This window comes from Bos indicus x Bos taurus, chromosome X (genome assembly GCF_003369695.1).
Source record: "Bos indicus x Bos taurus breed Angus x Brahman F1 hybrid chromosome X, Bos_hybrid_MaternalHap_v2.0, whole genome shotgun sequence".
Classification (NCBI taxonomy): domain Eukaryota; kingdom Metazoa; phylum Chordata; class Mammalia; order Artiodactyla; family Bovidae; genus Bos; species Bos indicus x Bos taurus.
In genome coordinates, this window is record NC_040105.1 from 30,488,473 (window position 1) to 30,504,104 (window position 15,632).

At 39.4% G+C, this 15,632-nt stretch overlaps 1 protein-coding gene across 15 annotated transcripts in view; it reads right to left on the reverse strand.

The window, feature by feature from the left end:
- The window catches only part of DMD (dystrophin), a 2,656,945-nt gene that overhangs the window by 37,427 nt on the left and 2,603,886 nt on the right, over positions 1–15,632 (reverse strand). For all 15 annotated transcript variants that reach the window (XM_027533579.1, XM_027533577.1, XM_027533571.1 and 12 more), the window contains 2 exons: positions 4,671–4,914; positions 3,364–3,487 (listed from right to left, as the gene is read on the reverse strand). In XM_027533579.1, coding sequence (XP_027389380.1) covers positions 3,364–3,487; positions 4,671–4,914 — 368 coding nt within the window. The remainder of the gene's footprint in view (positions 1–3,363; positions 3,488–4,670; positions 4,915–15,632) is intronic.

A 15,632-nucleotide genomic window follows, 5' to 3' on the forward strand; every position in this document is an offset into this window, starting at 1 on the left:
GTGTGTGCGTGTGCGTATATATACATATATGCACGTGCACACACACACACGCTCAAATTTATCAAGATGTATACATTAAAAATACATCTTTCCCTGCACTCCCCAAAGCTTATTAACCCCTTAACTGTCTCCCAGGGTGTGTGGGGAGTATGTGTGTGCATCTGTTTGTGTGTGTATGCATGTTCTTGCACATGAGAGATGCCTGGGCTGTCTCTGCTACATGTACATAGGGCCATTGGATCTTTATTTTTGATTAATTTGTTCTGATTTTTTGGTTTGTTTTTTAAGGGACTGTAATGAACAAATGTCAGGACACCCAATGCCAAATAAAGATATTGTATTAAAAAAAATACATCTTTATCATTTATACCTGAATGAAGCTAAAAAAGGCAGGTAGGTAAAGGAAGAAAATGCGGAAAACTGGTACCTCTATACAGTTTAGAAAGTGGGAGAGATGTTCTGGAGGCTGATCATGATTTCAGAGTGTGTTCTATTTTTATCTGGTTTTATCCATAACATACTCACGAGAGAGGTCTACCTGGCAATCTTGAGAAAAAGCCTTGAAGTAATGTGCTGAGGACACAGCATCACCTATGTGATAATCTGGCATAAGATACTTAGCCTGAATCCAGCTGGGAGTAAACAAGCAGGCAAATCCCCAATGAGAAACATCCTACACAACAATTGGCCTGACCTCTTCTGAAATGCCAGTGTCCTGCAACATCTGAAGAGGCTGGGCGAGTGTTCTAGATTAGAGGAAACTCAAGAGACATGACAACTAGATGCCAAGGGTGACCTTTCATTGGCTTCTAAATGAAAAAGATAAAAAGCTATTAATAGAAAGGATATTATTGGCAGAATGTGGGATATCTGAATCTAAATTATATATTAGATAATAGTGGCATATCAGTGTTAATTTCCTGAGTGTGACTATGTAAGAAAAGATTTTTCACCTTGGAGGATACATGTTAAAATGTTTAGGGGTGAAATGTTACTATGTATGAAATATAGTCATTCAATGAGTAAAACTATACATGCACAGAAAACAGGAATATATATAGTATATACACACATACACACAGACACAAAGATGTCAACATAAATAAATACAGCAAATTGGCAAAACGTTGACTAAATTGCAATTCTGCCCTAAGTTTGAAGTTGTTCTAAGCAGTAAAGGAACCTTTTAACATTGTTTAAACAAAATACAAAACGTTCTTTAAAAAGAATGACTGGGTACAAGTTAAGGAGTCAGAGATAAGTTGTTGGGAAGACAGACTTCGTCCATTTCTATTTGTCTTATTTGAAAACATAATGTGAACTTCATAGCACACCATCCCATTAAAAAAAATGTATAGAATGCCCACATGGTACACAGAGACTTACATTTGCTAAGTATGTCATGGTTTGAGGAAACACTCCAACTCATTAGATAGATCACCTAGTATGACTTCACCTGTACTTCTCTTTACAGAGTCCTGGGGTTATATATTGGCATTCTACCAGAGTATGGTTCAGCAAATCCCAGCCTTATCACACCTTGGAGCTTCAAAGCATGAGGATACACACTGCATTTATTTTAACACATGTGCATCTTTCAAGAAGAGGGTCTTTCCCTGCCCCTTCTTTACAGTGAGGACTCAATGGACATGAATTTGAGAAAATTCAGGGAGATAGTGAAGGACAGGGGAGCCTGGTGTGCTGCAGTCCATGTGTTCACAAAGAGTTGACACGACTTAGCAAATGAACAACAACAGTGGGGGGGGGGGATCACCTCTCATTCAGTCTCTTCAGAGAACAAACTCACTAACAATAGAGCTTATCCATTGACACTGGCAAGTTATCTCTTAGCCTAACTCAGCCACTGGCAAATGCACTGCTGTCCTTGTATTTGGGTCTGCCATGATTCTCCGAGCTCCACAAATCATCAGGCCCACAGCCTGAGGTGTACTTTAATTTGGGTGCTTTCATAGGCATGCTGCCTCAGGGCTCATGGTGACAGGTCTAAATAATTAATACTTCTAAGCACCCAGGGGTTTGTATCTCACCTCTCAAATATGTGACTTAGCTTCTCAGGCTGGGCTTACTTCAAAAAAGGAGAAAATCCTGCAGTAGGAAATAATAAGACATACTAAAACTCCATTGTTTTGGGAATGTAAGGACTTTAAAAAGGCATATGTTTTCAGATGCTGAGCTATTGCTTACATTCCCAACAGTCAATTAGCTCGATTCAGATCTCAGATGGAGGCAAGAGCAGCCGATGCCCTAAATCACTGAGGTGTGGCAAAGCTGGGAAAACAACTTCAAACATCTCCTCTTCCTTCACAAAAGAAATGAAAGCTGGCTTTTATTTATGGAGTTAGCTGCTTCACTTTTTGGTCTTAACGTTCCTTCTCAGTCTGGAGAATATGACTTGATGTGTCTACACCTTCCAACACTACTCCCCCATCAACTAAATGGAGGTCCTCCCCAAGGCCCTGAAACCAAGCACCTTTGTTATATTTCTCCTCTCACACCTTTCAGCTCCCCATTCTGTGAGGTTCACTCTCAAATCCAGACTGCCCTTTTACCACCTCCTCAAAGACAGTGTCTCCACCTTCAAAAGGATCACCATCTTCTTCCAACCAAGTCCTCTCCCCTCCTTTCCTTACATTTTCTAGTAAGTCCCCTGGTCTTGGGTACTCTATTTTCAAATAAGTCACAGTCATCTCCTCCTATCCCATCCCAGACATCTCTTAAGCATCCTCAGAAGTCCCATAACTTGGCCTCTGTGACTGCCTTCTCACTAGTCTTTCAAACTATAGAAGTTTTACCCTGGGACAGATAAAGCTGCCAGAGTGCATCTTTGTAGCTATCTCTTACCTGCTAAATGATGCTCAGTGGCTCTGTGACACCGACCAAACACCTCTGCCCAGTATTCACATCACTGTGTTGTGAGCCTCACCTTCCTCTGCAGCCTTACTTTCCCCCACTCCTGCTGGGATCCTATCTTTCTAATGTCTGGAACCCTGGCTCTTTCCTGCCCTTGGCCTTCATCTCTCCATCTTCAACAAATGCTCAGTTCCTCCTCTGTCCTTCAAAACCCTTCACAGATATCAATTCATCAAAAATCCTTCTCAGATCTCCTAAATGACTGAAACTTTAATACCACAAGGCCCTACTCTAGTAACTGAACAGCCAGACCTTAGAGGGTAAGGGGACTGTGTCTTCCATCTCTGTACCCCCAAGGCATTCATGACAACCTCTGGTCCATAGCTGATATTAAATAATTGAGCAGACAATTTAAAAGTTGCTGCAAATAGTTCATCATTTCCAGACCTTAAGAGATGACAAAATCGAGGAGTAGCTAAGACGGACACTTACCCATGGATTCTGAAGTTTGACTGCCAACCACCCGGAGCAGCATAGGCTGGCTGCTGTCTGACCTCTGAAGAGAGGTAGAAGGAGAGGACACCGTTGTGCCATTCACCTTGGCCTCGGCCTGGGGCTAAGGCATCCAAAGAAAATAGAATTATTTTTCATAATAAACACTCAAACAAATACATAAATATAAACCCATTATAGACACTCAAGACTCTGAAATTATGATTTTTCCTACTTAGAAATCTCCCACAAACAGTTAAGTTTGGGAAATTTCACAGTTGATAAGGTCCATGGATACTGTCTTTGTACCTGAATCATACCCCCTTAAAAGTTTGAAAGACAGTACAGCTACAGTGGAATAAGATATAGAAAATCATTACACTAACTGAAAGATGTAGAAGGTCATGTGAGAATGTTGAAATCATGTGAAGTGAAAGTGAAAGTCGCTCAGTCATGTCCAACCCTTTGTGACCCCATGGACTATATAGTCCATGTGATTCTTGAGGCTAGAATACTGGAGTGGGTAGCCTTTCCTTTCTCCAGGGGATCTTCCCAACCCAGGGATCAAACCCAGGTCTCCTGCATTGCAGGCGGATTCTTTACCAGCTGAACCACAAGAGAAGCCCAAGAATACTAGAGTGGGTAGCCTATCCCTTCTCCAGTGGATCTTCCCGACCCAGGAATTAAACTGGGGTCTCCTGTGTTGCAGGTGAATTCTTTACCAACTGAGCTACCAGGGAAGCCCAAATGAGACCATAAAAATGTAATGGAAAATTCACACTTTTGTGAAGTATTATGCAATAAGATGGAGAGACCATATCTCAAAATTTATAATTCCCAGAAAGCCAGGACTATGTGCAGGGAAGGGTCTTCTACAACGCAATATCCTGCTACATTTTCAACAGCCACTTAAATTATGTTTTAGGGATTATCAAAAGAAACCAAAGGCATACCACAAAATAAGAGTAACTGCAAAAAAGAGAGCTCCTGATTTTCAAGAGGTAAAAATTTCACTTTCGGATACCAGTAGAAACCTTTCTGCATTTTTTTCCCAAGATGAATTTTAAATTGGTCAAATAAAACACATTTTCATAGAACACAATCTGGAAGCAACATAAAACAACATGCTCATTTCGTTCCTATTCTTATATCCCTTGCTATCTAGCACTTGGCGAAGCACACACTGAATAATGACCAAATCAATGTTTGCTGCCTTTCTGAAAAGGACTGAGAGTTCTAGTTCTTAGTTGTAAGTGGGGAAAGTGGATTTTTGTAAAGATCCCATGTTAGAGAGAGGGGTGTCTCACTTGCTCCAGCAGCTGCCTGAGCCTGTGTAACTGGGACTCCAGCTGTTTATTGTGGTCTTCCAGGATTTGCATCCTGGCTTCCAGGCGGCCTTTGTGTTGACGCAGTAGCTTGGCCTCAGCAATGAGCTCAGCATCCCGGGGACTCTGTGGCGAGGTGGGCATCATCTCAGGAGGGGACGGCAGTGGGGACAGGCCTTTATGTTCATGCTGCTCCTTGAGACGATCATATTCAGCCTGCAGATTCCTATTTGGCATCAAAGAAGTGGGGGGAAAAAACAAGGGAAAAAACAAGAAAAAGGAAGTTGAATATCATCACCACATTTCTTATACTAATGGCAGAGAGATATATCTGACCGCCACCAAACACAATAGCAAGCAAAAGAGAGGCACTTAATGAATGGTTTTTATGATGACAATTTTAGCAATGCTTAAAGAAAAAAACAAAAAAACAAAATAAAGTTTGAAGCGTCTGCCTGGTGTGTGTGAGGGGAGATGCTTTTCAATCTTCTATACTTAAAAGCCTTGTGAGTGCTATGTTTACATAATTAAGCAGCAAAGGAGTTAATCATTGTGTAAATATTGCCTTAGAATGTCATCGGATTATAATTCTTCTACTTCTATTGACACTTAGGTTTGCTTAAACAAATGATCAAATATTTTCAACAGCGTGGTAGAAGAACATAGTAAGAGTGTACCCATGTACCCACCATGGTGCTTTAATATACTTAACATATGCCATATTTTCTTCAAAATTTTGAAGAAATAAAATATGACAGTTACAGCAGAAGCTTCCCCACAAGTTCTCCTTATTGTTATCAGTCCCCTGCTCACCACTACCCCTAAGGAGACAAAGCCATCCTGAGTTCCATGTCCAGCATTACCATGATATCCCCATTACTAGGTTGAACTTAATAAAGATGGTGATATTCAGCTTTTTTAAACCTACATAAATGGCCGTTTCATGCGATTCAATCTAATAGCATTATTTAACATAGCATGTTCTTAAACTTTAAGAACTTTGTTGAAGCATATACATCCCATTCTAAGAGCTGCTTTTTGCCTTCAACATTCTTTTGCAGCTTGAATATGCCATCCACATTCTCCTGTCAAAGATCATTTAGGTTGTTCCCAACTTTTCCCAATACAAACAGCGATACAACGAACTTCCTTCTACCTGTCTCCTTGAATACTTGTTTGAAAGAGTCTTTACAGAATATATGTAGATGTAAAATTGTTGGGTTCTAGCACCACCATCAACGTTGCCACAGATCACCAAACTGCTCTCCTAAATGTTTTTATACCAATTCGCTCTCCCACCATCAGTGAGTGAGGTTTTCCATTTGGCCACATCTTCAACAAATCCTTGGTGTTACCAAACATGTAAGTTTCAGGTGATGGGTACATTTTATTGGTGAGGCTGACCTCTTTTTTTTGGCTGTGCCACACAGCTCATGGGATCTCAGTTCCCTGACCAGGGATCAAACCCGCACCCTTGGCAGTGAAAGCACAGAATCTTTGGATGGCCAGGGAATTCCTAGGGGATGAACGTCTTTCATCTTAGTTGGCTTTTAATGTTTCCGTAGCTGTTTCCCTACTGGCTTGTCTTTTTCTTATGCAAATTCTGGATATGTTCTAGATGCTTATTTATTGCCAATTATAGCATAGCAAATACTATCTCTTAGCACAGCTAATTTTGACTTTTACTCTTGGCATCCTATTATACAACAATTTTTCATTTCAAAACATTTCTCCATGTTTTCTGAGTGTCATGTTTTAAGAAAATCTCCTGTACACCTACATTTTAGAGTTTACAACTCTGTTTTTCACATTTACAACTTAACCCAGAATCTTTTGTTTGGTGTGAACATGAAATCTAACTTGACTCCCCCTGACATAGATAACTTATTAAGCCAGCCCTGTGCCTTGTATAGGCCACCTTTCCCTGACTCCCACTGATTTCAATGGCATTTTTATAGTCCATTGAGCACACATAAATACACAAGTGTGCTTCGGAGGTCTCTATTCTCTGTGGTTGGTTTATTATTTGTGTGTCCCTGTGCAAATTCCACACCTTGGCTGTGAATATCTTGTGATCTGGTAGGCCTGCTCACTCCCACTCTGTTCTGCCATAAAATTGTCTTGGCTCTTCATATCTCTTTGATCATCTCTATGATTTTAGAGTCAAGATTTCCTATTCCAGGAAAATCCTTGTTGATATTTAGCGTTTGAGTGACACTGACTGTATGGAATAAAATGGAAACAGCTGACTTTGCATTATTGAGTCTTTACATCAGGGCTGTGGTTAAGCTCTTCAGTTACCCCAGGCGCCTTTTATGTCAAATAATCTCCTATAACTTAATGTGTTTTTCCCCTAGCTTTTAAGTTGAATACTTAAGTCCTTTCTTTTTATGTTTTTTAATAGAGACATTTAGGGGTATGGGTTTCCTTCTTGCTTTCAAATTGTTGAGAATACCAACAGAGGGCACTTCTGTTATTTGGTACCTAGCAAATGATTAGAACTCTTGGTATCCTTCTTCCAGTTATAATGAACACCAAAATAGGATGGTAGATTTCTATTGTTCACAGATGTTATTTCATTGGGTTAGAGAATGTCCTAGCTACAAAGGTGGAAGATCTCTATCAATGAGAAAGGACAGGAGAAGAAGTAGTGAGCAGTCAAGAAGAGTTTTTACCTTGTCCAGTTGGAGGAGGAAAAATAATCTTATGATCAGGCTTCCTGTTATGTGTGTGTGCTCAATCGTGTCTGACTCTTTGCAACCCCATGGACTGTAGCCTGCCAGGCTTCTCTGTCCATGGGATTTCTCAGGCAAGAATACTGGAGCATGTTGCCATTTCCTACTCCAGGGGATCTTCCCAACCCAGGGATCAAACCTGTGTCTCCAGAGGCTCTTGTTTTGCAAGAGGGTTTTTCCTCTTAGGAAAATGTTTTCTGTTGCTCCATACCTGGAATGAACGTTCCTCAGGAATGGCACATCTTCCAGAACGTCCAGTTTCAAAATGCTGGACCTCCATACCAAAGAAGATTTTATTTCAATCCAATTTAATCTCTTTTTTTGTTTTTGTTTGAAGTTCTACCCAGGGAAGAACCCTAGAGGAGGGCATGGCAACCCACTCAAGTATTCTTGCTGGGAGAATCCCATGAACAGAGGAGCCTGGTGGGCTACAGTCCATAGGGTCACAAAGAGTCAGGACACGACTGAAGTGACTTAGCATGCACAAAGATCTACCCTATACCTAATGTTACCAGTTTCCCAGGAATCTGTTTCAAGTAATACAGGGAAATCAGTCAATGATCTTTTTCATTTACAGGAATATACTCTATTTGTATTGACTGAAATTCTGTCTGCTGTCAGTCTTCACAGAGAGTTATCATGTAGTTTGTTTCCTAGCAATCTGCTTTGACAAAGCAGTAATAAGAAGAAATTCATCAAAATAAGTTTACCCTTAGCTAGGTTCTGTACATAGGTCCTCTGGGTATAAGCCAACACAAGTAGTTCATGTTAATTAAATCCAATTTCTGGCCACTTAATTGACAATCATCTAAATGTTTCTGTGAACTTGAAGCATCATCCACTCTTCAGAGGGTTTCATTTCATAGAAATTATTATCTATGTTTTTCTGCTTGAAGTATCCGCTAAAAGAAATCCACCTTCATTGAAATGTCCCAACTGATAACACCTTTTTATATGCAGAATCCTATTCAAAACTCTTTCTACCAGAGTGGGTCATCCACAATGACCTTTTTGAAAACATTGCTTTTAGACATGGGCTTCAGAATAGTACAACAAACGACTACCGTCTTACCACTTATTTCTCACACAGTTATCTACCTTTTCCAGAGAGGTGTTTGTTTGGGCCTAGTTTTCCATGAAGCTCTCCTTTAATGAGTTATTTATAAGCGCCCTTGTTCAGAAACCACGGTTTAATATATACAACATACTGCATTTCTGTTTTTATGTTTTCCAGTAAAAAACAGAGAGAACTCATTTGAATCAGTCAGGACTTCCCAAAGCTGAGCTGTAAAGAATACCAATTGCTCTACACAGGCCTTTCTTGCCTTCCCAGATGTTTGAAATTTCTCTCAGGAGACCGTTTCCTTAAAGACACACATCATTCTTCAGTTCTGGAAGATTCTTGGTGGTTATTGCTTCTCTGCCATTTCCTCCCTTCTCTTCTTCTGAACCTTGTACTAGGTATATTTTACAGCCTTATGGTCCATTCCCTATCTTTCTTAATTGCTTATTTATATTTATCTGTTTTTCTTACTGCTTTGTATAGTGAAGTCCTCAGAATCATCTCTTTTCAATTCCTTACTTCCTCTGGGTCCAGCCTAGTTTACCATATCTATTGAGTTCAGGGGGAAGATCCCCTGGAGGAGGGCATGGCAACCCACTCCAGTATTCTTGCCTGGAGAATCACATAGACAGAGGAGCCTGGCGGGCTCCAGCGCATGAGGTCGCAAAGAGCTGGACATGACTGAGTGATCAACACTTCAACTTTTTCACATAAGTATGTGTATGTCTCCCTCCATGTGTGTTTTGGCAGGACCCTGATTTCAAATTTCTGGCTCTGTGCCCCGAGCTGGTGAGGAGAATTCTGTTGTTTAGTCACTAAGTCGTGTCTGACTCTGCATTTTAATTACTGCTATTCCAACAGGAGTTGAAAGTTTATTGACTAAGCCCCACATACTACTGCCCAGCCCACCATTTCTGGTCCACAGAGATGTTCATCTTGTTTTAAAGCATAGTTATGACTTTTTAATTTTTTTCACTCCATATATTACCTACCACTGGAAAAATAGAAGGAGCAGAAGACGCCGCCTCAAAGCAAAAGCTAACATTATATTAATCAGAAAGCTACCAGGATGTGTTGATTTTATAAGTGTCTGATCAAGGTTTCCTCAGCACTCATTCAAATCTAAATTTACCACAGCAGGGTCCAATGAACCAAAAAAGTACCTTCTCCTAAACAAATATGTGGCACACATAAAACTTCTATTAAGCTGAATAACAGGTCTGATTTTGAAAGAATACTTTTTTCCCCTGAAGTTCTGAGGCAGGACAAGTTATAATGGCAAAGGTTAAAAAAGCCAGAAATAGCTCAAAAGGAGGTATGTTTGCCAGAAACCAAGTAAAACATGAAGTTTTTCGAGTCTAAATTCTCTTTTACAGGTATTTATACATTTTCAAGATTACCAAGAAAAACCGATGTTCAAAGAGTTGAATTAGAGATAACTTTTACTATACATTTCCTAATAAATGTGGTCATGGTTACAGAGTGGTTTTAGGGGTTGGGAAATATTTATAAGGGCTAAAGGGCTTAAGTCATTTTCTTATATTTAAAAACATCTATGTCAGTACCCTTTAAAGTATATCATAATGCTACATTTTTTTGGATACAGTATTTATAAAGCACATAGGTGATATAGCATTCCCATAAAAGATCAATGAGATACCACTGTTCCAAGGTGACTCATTTTAAACCTTAACCACAAGTATACAATCTACTCATTTTAACAGTTGGCGGTCGATTTGTATTATTACTGATATATATTTTGCTTTTCTTGAAGTTATACATGCACATTTCACTCCTATTGACTCTCTAATTGTTGGAAGGTATTTGTGGAGTCATTTCAACATAGATGAATGTATGTCAGGAATCAGATGCCGACTCCACAGAGAATCTATTTAGGCTCCTGATTATCTTGTAAATTATATTTCTCTGGTATCCCTAAAGAACACTAATTCAAATTCACTTCACATGGTTTCTGTCACCACAATTTCTTCCTGCAGCCAGTCATGCTAAAAAAAAAAAAAAAAAAAAAGTCTGCCATTTATTATTAATTTATTCTCCACAGAGTTTAAATAAATCCCTCCATTCTACAACTATGTAGCTCTATCTGATTAATTTTATGTCATCATGTGTATAAATGTGGTGGTCCAGATACAAATTTGCATTAAATATTTTTTTCCTAACTAGCTAATGGATATAAGAGACAGAAAAGAGAGAAATCAAATTGGCTTTACCTCCACGTGCTGAAAACATGAAAGCATCCAGCCCCTCTGGCAATCATAACTAGCTCTCTGCTAGTTGCAATAAAGAACATTACAACAATCTTTGTGTAATTTCTATTAATTTATTGCTGTCAATCAAGTGTTTTCAGTGCAGGTCATGTACTCTTTAAATAGAACCTCCTTACTGTAATTAAATACTTGTATGAAGATCACTTTTCAGTGATCATAGTCTTAACAGTCTTATACATCCAACTGTATATCAAAGCATGAGCACACATAACATCTATTTCATAAAGCGAGAACAACTACAAAGGTTTGCCTCTAAAAAGATTAGGTCCAGAGAAATCCAGCTTTACCCTCGTATAGTATTAAAAGCTGCTAAATCATATCCACCAATGTGGATTTGGGTACATGTAGTAAATCACACAGAACTACTATGGCAATTATAAATCCGGCAAATTAGCAGTTTCTAAAAAAAAAAAAAAAGGCAAAGACACATTTCATAAGCATGAGGTATTTTAAAAACTGGAAATTGCACAGAGCCTTTTTCAATTATAGTTGAAATATTTAAAGCTATACTGTAAAGTTTTATCAAACACAAAGTCAAAAATACCCCTAAACCAGAGAAAAAGAGACATTAATATGCCTTGGCACTACCAGTGTTAATTAAGGAGCCGCTCACAGGGTGGGAAGTAGAAATATGCATATTTTAGGTTTGCCTTAAGCAAAACAGTAAAAATGGCAGGAACCCCCCAGGCTCTTGTTTCCAATCCTTCTCTCAGCATTGTCCCCTTGTAATGCATTCAGAGCTCTTCATTTCCAACCCCTTTCTACTGAATAAACCTTAGTGGGATTTTATAATCGTACCATTTCTTCCAGTGATATCTGCATTGAAACACAATATTGAATCAAGTAAAGAAATGTGAGATAATTTTTCTTTGGGCACACTGTCTTTTTGGTCCCTTTTGCAACCTATGGCTGAGGCGGGAATTAGAAGAGGGCTTGAGAGAATGGTTTGGGAGTCAGAAAGACCTTGATTCAAAGCCAGGCTATGCCAACTGCTGAGGCTAGAAAACTGCCCTAAGCTCTTACCATGTCAGGAGGCTCAGTGGGCCAGTGCAGTCTACAGTCTCTATGTACAGCTCTGTTAGAACCAGGCCTGGCTCATTCTAAGTATTCATAATTATTATGACTTCTTTCTCCCTATATTGTCTACTCTGTGGATTTGCAAACTTCGGTGTGTTGAAAGCTACTTACCAAAAAGTGAAGTCGCTCATTTGTGTCCGATTCTTTGCGACCCCATGGACTGTAGCCTGCCTGGCTCCTCCCTCCATGGGATTCTCCAGGCAAGAATACTGGAGTGGGTTGCCATTGCCTTCTCCAGGGGATCTTCCTGGCCCAGGGTTCGAACCTGGGTCTCCCACATTGCAGGCAGACTCTTTACCATCTGAGCTGCCAGGGAAATCCCTACTTACCAAAAGAAAGCACTTAAACTATCTGAAAGAACAGCAATCTAGTAAAACCTACTGAGCTTGGCACTATATATATATATATATATATATATATACATACACATATATACATACACATATATACATACACACACACACACACACATATATACATATACACACACACACACACACACACATATATATATATATATCACTCACACACACACACACACACACACATATATACATGCTTCCCTGGTGGCTCATCTAAAGAACCCGCCTGCCAATGCAGGAGACGAAGGTTTGATAGCTGGGTCAGGAAGATCCCCTGGAGAAGGCAATGGCAACCCATTCTAGTATTCTTGCCTGGGAAATCCCATGGATGGAGGAGCCAGGCAGGCTATACAGTCCATGGGGTTGCAAAGAGTCGGACACGACTGAACAACTAAAGAACAACACACTCGCTCTTTATATATATAGGTTAGCTTGAGAACACTTACAAGTTGATTCATCATATTTTCTTTAATTCTAGTCCCCCCCCCATCACTATAGTAGCTACCCCCAGAATCTGGTAATTACTCTATATTTTCCATCATCTTTGCTGTAGTAAAGTGTATCACAGCTGACCATCTGGGCAAAATAAAATCACTAAGCTAAGATCAGTAGGATGAGATTTCCTCAGATGTGACCAAATTTGCTGGGCATGTGACCACATGATAAAACTTTACCCATAGATTATTGTAATAAACTGTTCAGACCAAATTTACAGGGTTAATATATTTAGATATACTCTATTCTCAGGAGTTGTCCTTGACATAGCAATCTATATCTTGCTCAAGCTCCATGAGACAGAACCTGACAGTATTAATTGACTCTAGTTTGCTTTTATCTTCAATGACTGAGATTTTTTTCAAATTTGATCAAATTCCTTATCAAGGACTAACACAGTATTATCTAAGAATAAGTGTATTAATCAGAGGTTCAAAACAAGAAGAGTTCATTTTTAAAAATCCCATTATACTTAGAAATAAGGTAGACAGACAAAACCCAAGACGAGTATGACAGTGACTAGTTTTAACCATCCAAAAAGCATGCTAAGATGGGAAAGGTTTTAGAAGTGAGGAAGTCTGGTCTCCAGGAATAGTACCATTGGGAAAAGTGTGTTTCAATTTTCAAACATATATAGTAAAATATCAAACTTTCATTATCTGTGGTCAGCAAAAAGCTATAACAGTCTCAAAGAGAATCATAATTTTAAGCTTTGTGTGTCCTGACTTGAGTCCCTCATGAGTAGTTAGACCTGGCCTTAAATTCTCCCAGTAAATTTATCTTGTTGGCCTATTTTTCATTTCCTGGCATGCACTGCTATACACTCTTGCTGTATTTGATCCTATGGTCTCCTCTATTACAATGACAGAAACTAAAGAATCATTTCTATAAAGTCCCAGTACTCACACACAAAAGTTCATGGCAGAACTATTCACAATAGCCATTCAGTGGAAACAACTCAAATGTCCATCAACTACCAGATGAATGTTTTAGAATGTAGTATTTCCATATGATGAAATATCACTCAGTAATAAAAAAGAATGAAGTGCTAATACATGCTGTAAACAAAGCTAGTGGAGATGATGGAATTCCAGCTGAGCTATTGAAAATCCTAAAAGATGATGCTGTTAAAGTGCTGCACTCAGTATGTAGACAGATTTGTCAACACTTGGCAGTGGACAAAGGATTGGAAAAGGTCACTTTTCATTCCAACTGCAAAGAAGGCAATGCCAAAGAATGCTCAAACTACCATACAATTGCACTCATTTCACATGCTAACAAGGTTATGCTAAAAACCAAGGTTATGCTAGGTTTCAACAGGAACTGAGAAGTTCTAGATGTACAAGCTGGATTTAGAAAAGGCAGAGGAAACAGATCAAATGGGCAACATTTGCTGGACCATGGAGAAAGCAAGGGAATTCCAAAAAAACCATCTACCTCTTCTTTATTGACTACCCTAAAGTCTTTGACTGTGTGGATCACAACAAACTGTGGAAAATTCTAAAAGAGATGGGACTACCAGAACACCTTACCTGTCTCCAGAGAAACCTGGATATGGATCAGGAAGCAACAGTTAGAATCAGACATGAACAACTAACTGCAAATTGGGAAAGGAGTATGCAAATTGGCTGCATACTGTCACCCTACTTATTTAACTTCTATGCAGAGTACATCATGCGAAATGCCAGGCTGGATAAAGCTCAAGCTGGAATCAAGACTGCTTGGAGAAATATCAACAACCTCAGATACGCAGATGACACCACTGTAATGGCAGAAAGTAAAGAGAAACTAAAGAGCTTCTTCATGAAGGTGAAAGAGGAGAGTGAAAAAGCTGGCTTGAAACTCAACATTCAAAAAATGAAGATCATGGCATCTGCTCCCATCACTTCATGGCAAACAGAAGGTGATAAAATGGAAACAGGACAGATTTTATTTTCCTGGGCTCCAGAATCACTGTGGACAGTGACTACAGTCATGAAATTAAAAGACAGTTGCTCCTCACCAGGAAAGCTATGACAAACCTAGACAGTATATTATAAAGCAGAGACATTACTTTGCCAACAAAAGGTCTACATAGTCAAAGCTATGGTTTTTCTGGTAGTCATGTATGGATGTGAAAGTTAGACCATAAAGAAGGCTGAGCGTTGAAGAATTGATGCTTTAGAACTGTGGTGCTGGAGAAGCCTCTTGAGAGTCCTCTGGACTGCAAGGAGATCAAATAAGTAAATCCTAAAGGCAATGAACCCTGAATATTCATTGGAAGGACTGATGTTGATGCTGACACTCCAATACTTTGGCCATCTGATGCTAAGTGCCAACTCACTGGAAAAGATCCTGATGCTGGGAAAGAATGAGGACAAGAGAAGAGGGAAGCAGAGGATGAGATGGTTGGATAGCATCACTGACTCAATGGACAAGAGTTTGAACAAACTCTGGGAGACAATGGAGGACAGATGAGCCTGGTATGGTTCAGTCCATGGGGTGGCAAAGAGTCGGACACAACTTAGCAATTGAACTAATACATGCTCTAACATAACAGTCCCTTGAAAATATTATGCTACATGAAAGAAGTCAGTTACAAATGACCCCCTATTACATGAAATGTCCAGAATAAACAAATCCATGCAGACAAAGTAGATTATTGATTGTCTAGGGCTAGAGTGTGGTTGTCTTGGAAGAAATGCAGAGTGACTGAAAATTGGTATGGGGTTTCTTTTTGGGGTGAGGAAATTGTTATAAAGTTGGTTATGTGATGATGGTTACACAATTCTGTGAATATACTAATAATTAGGGACTTACACACTTTAAATGGGTTAATTTTATGGTATGTGAATTATATCTTGGTAAAGCTCTTATTAGCTCAGACGGTAAAGCGTCTGCCTACAATGCACGAGACCCGGGTTCAATCCCTGGGTTGGGAAGAT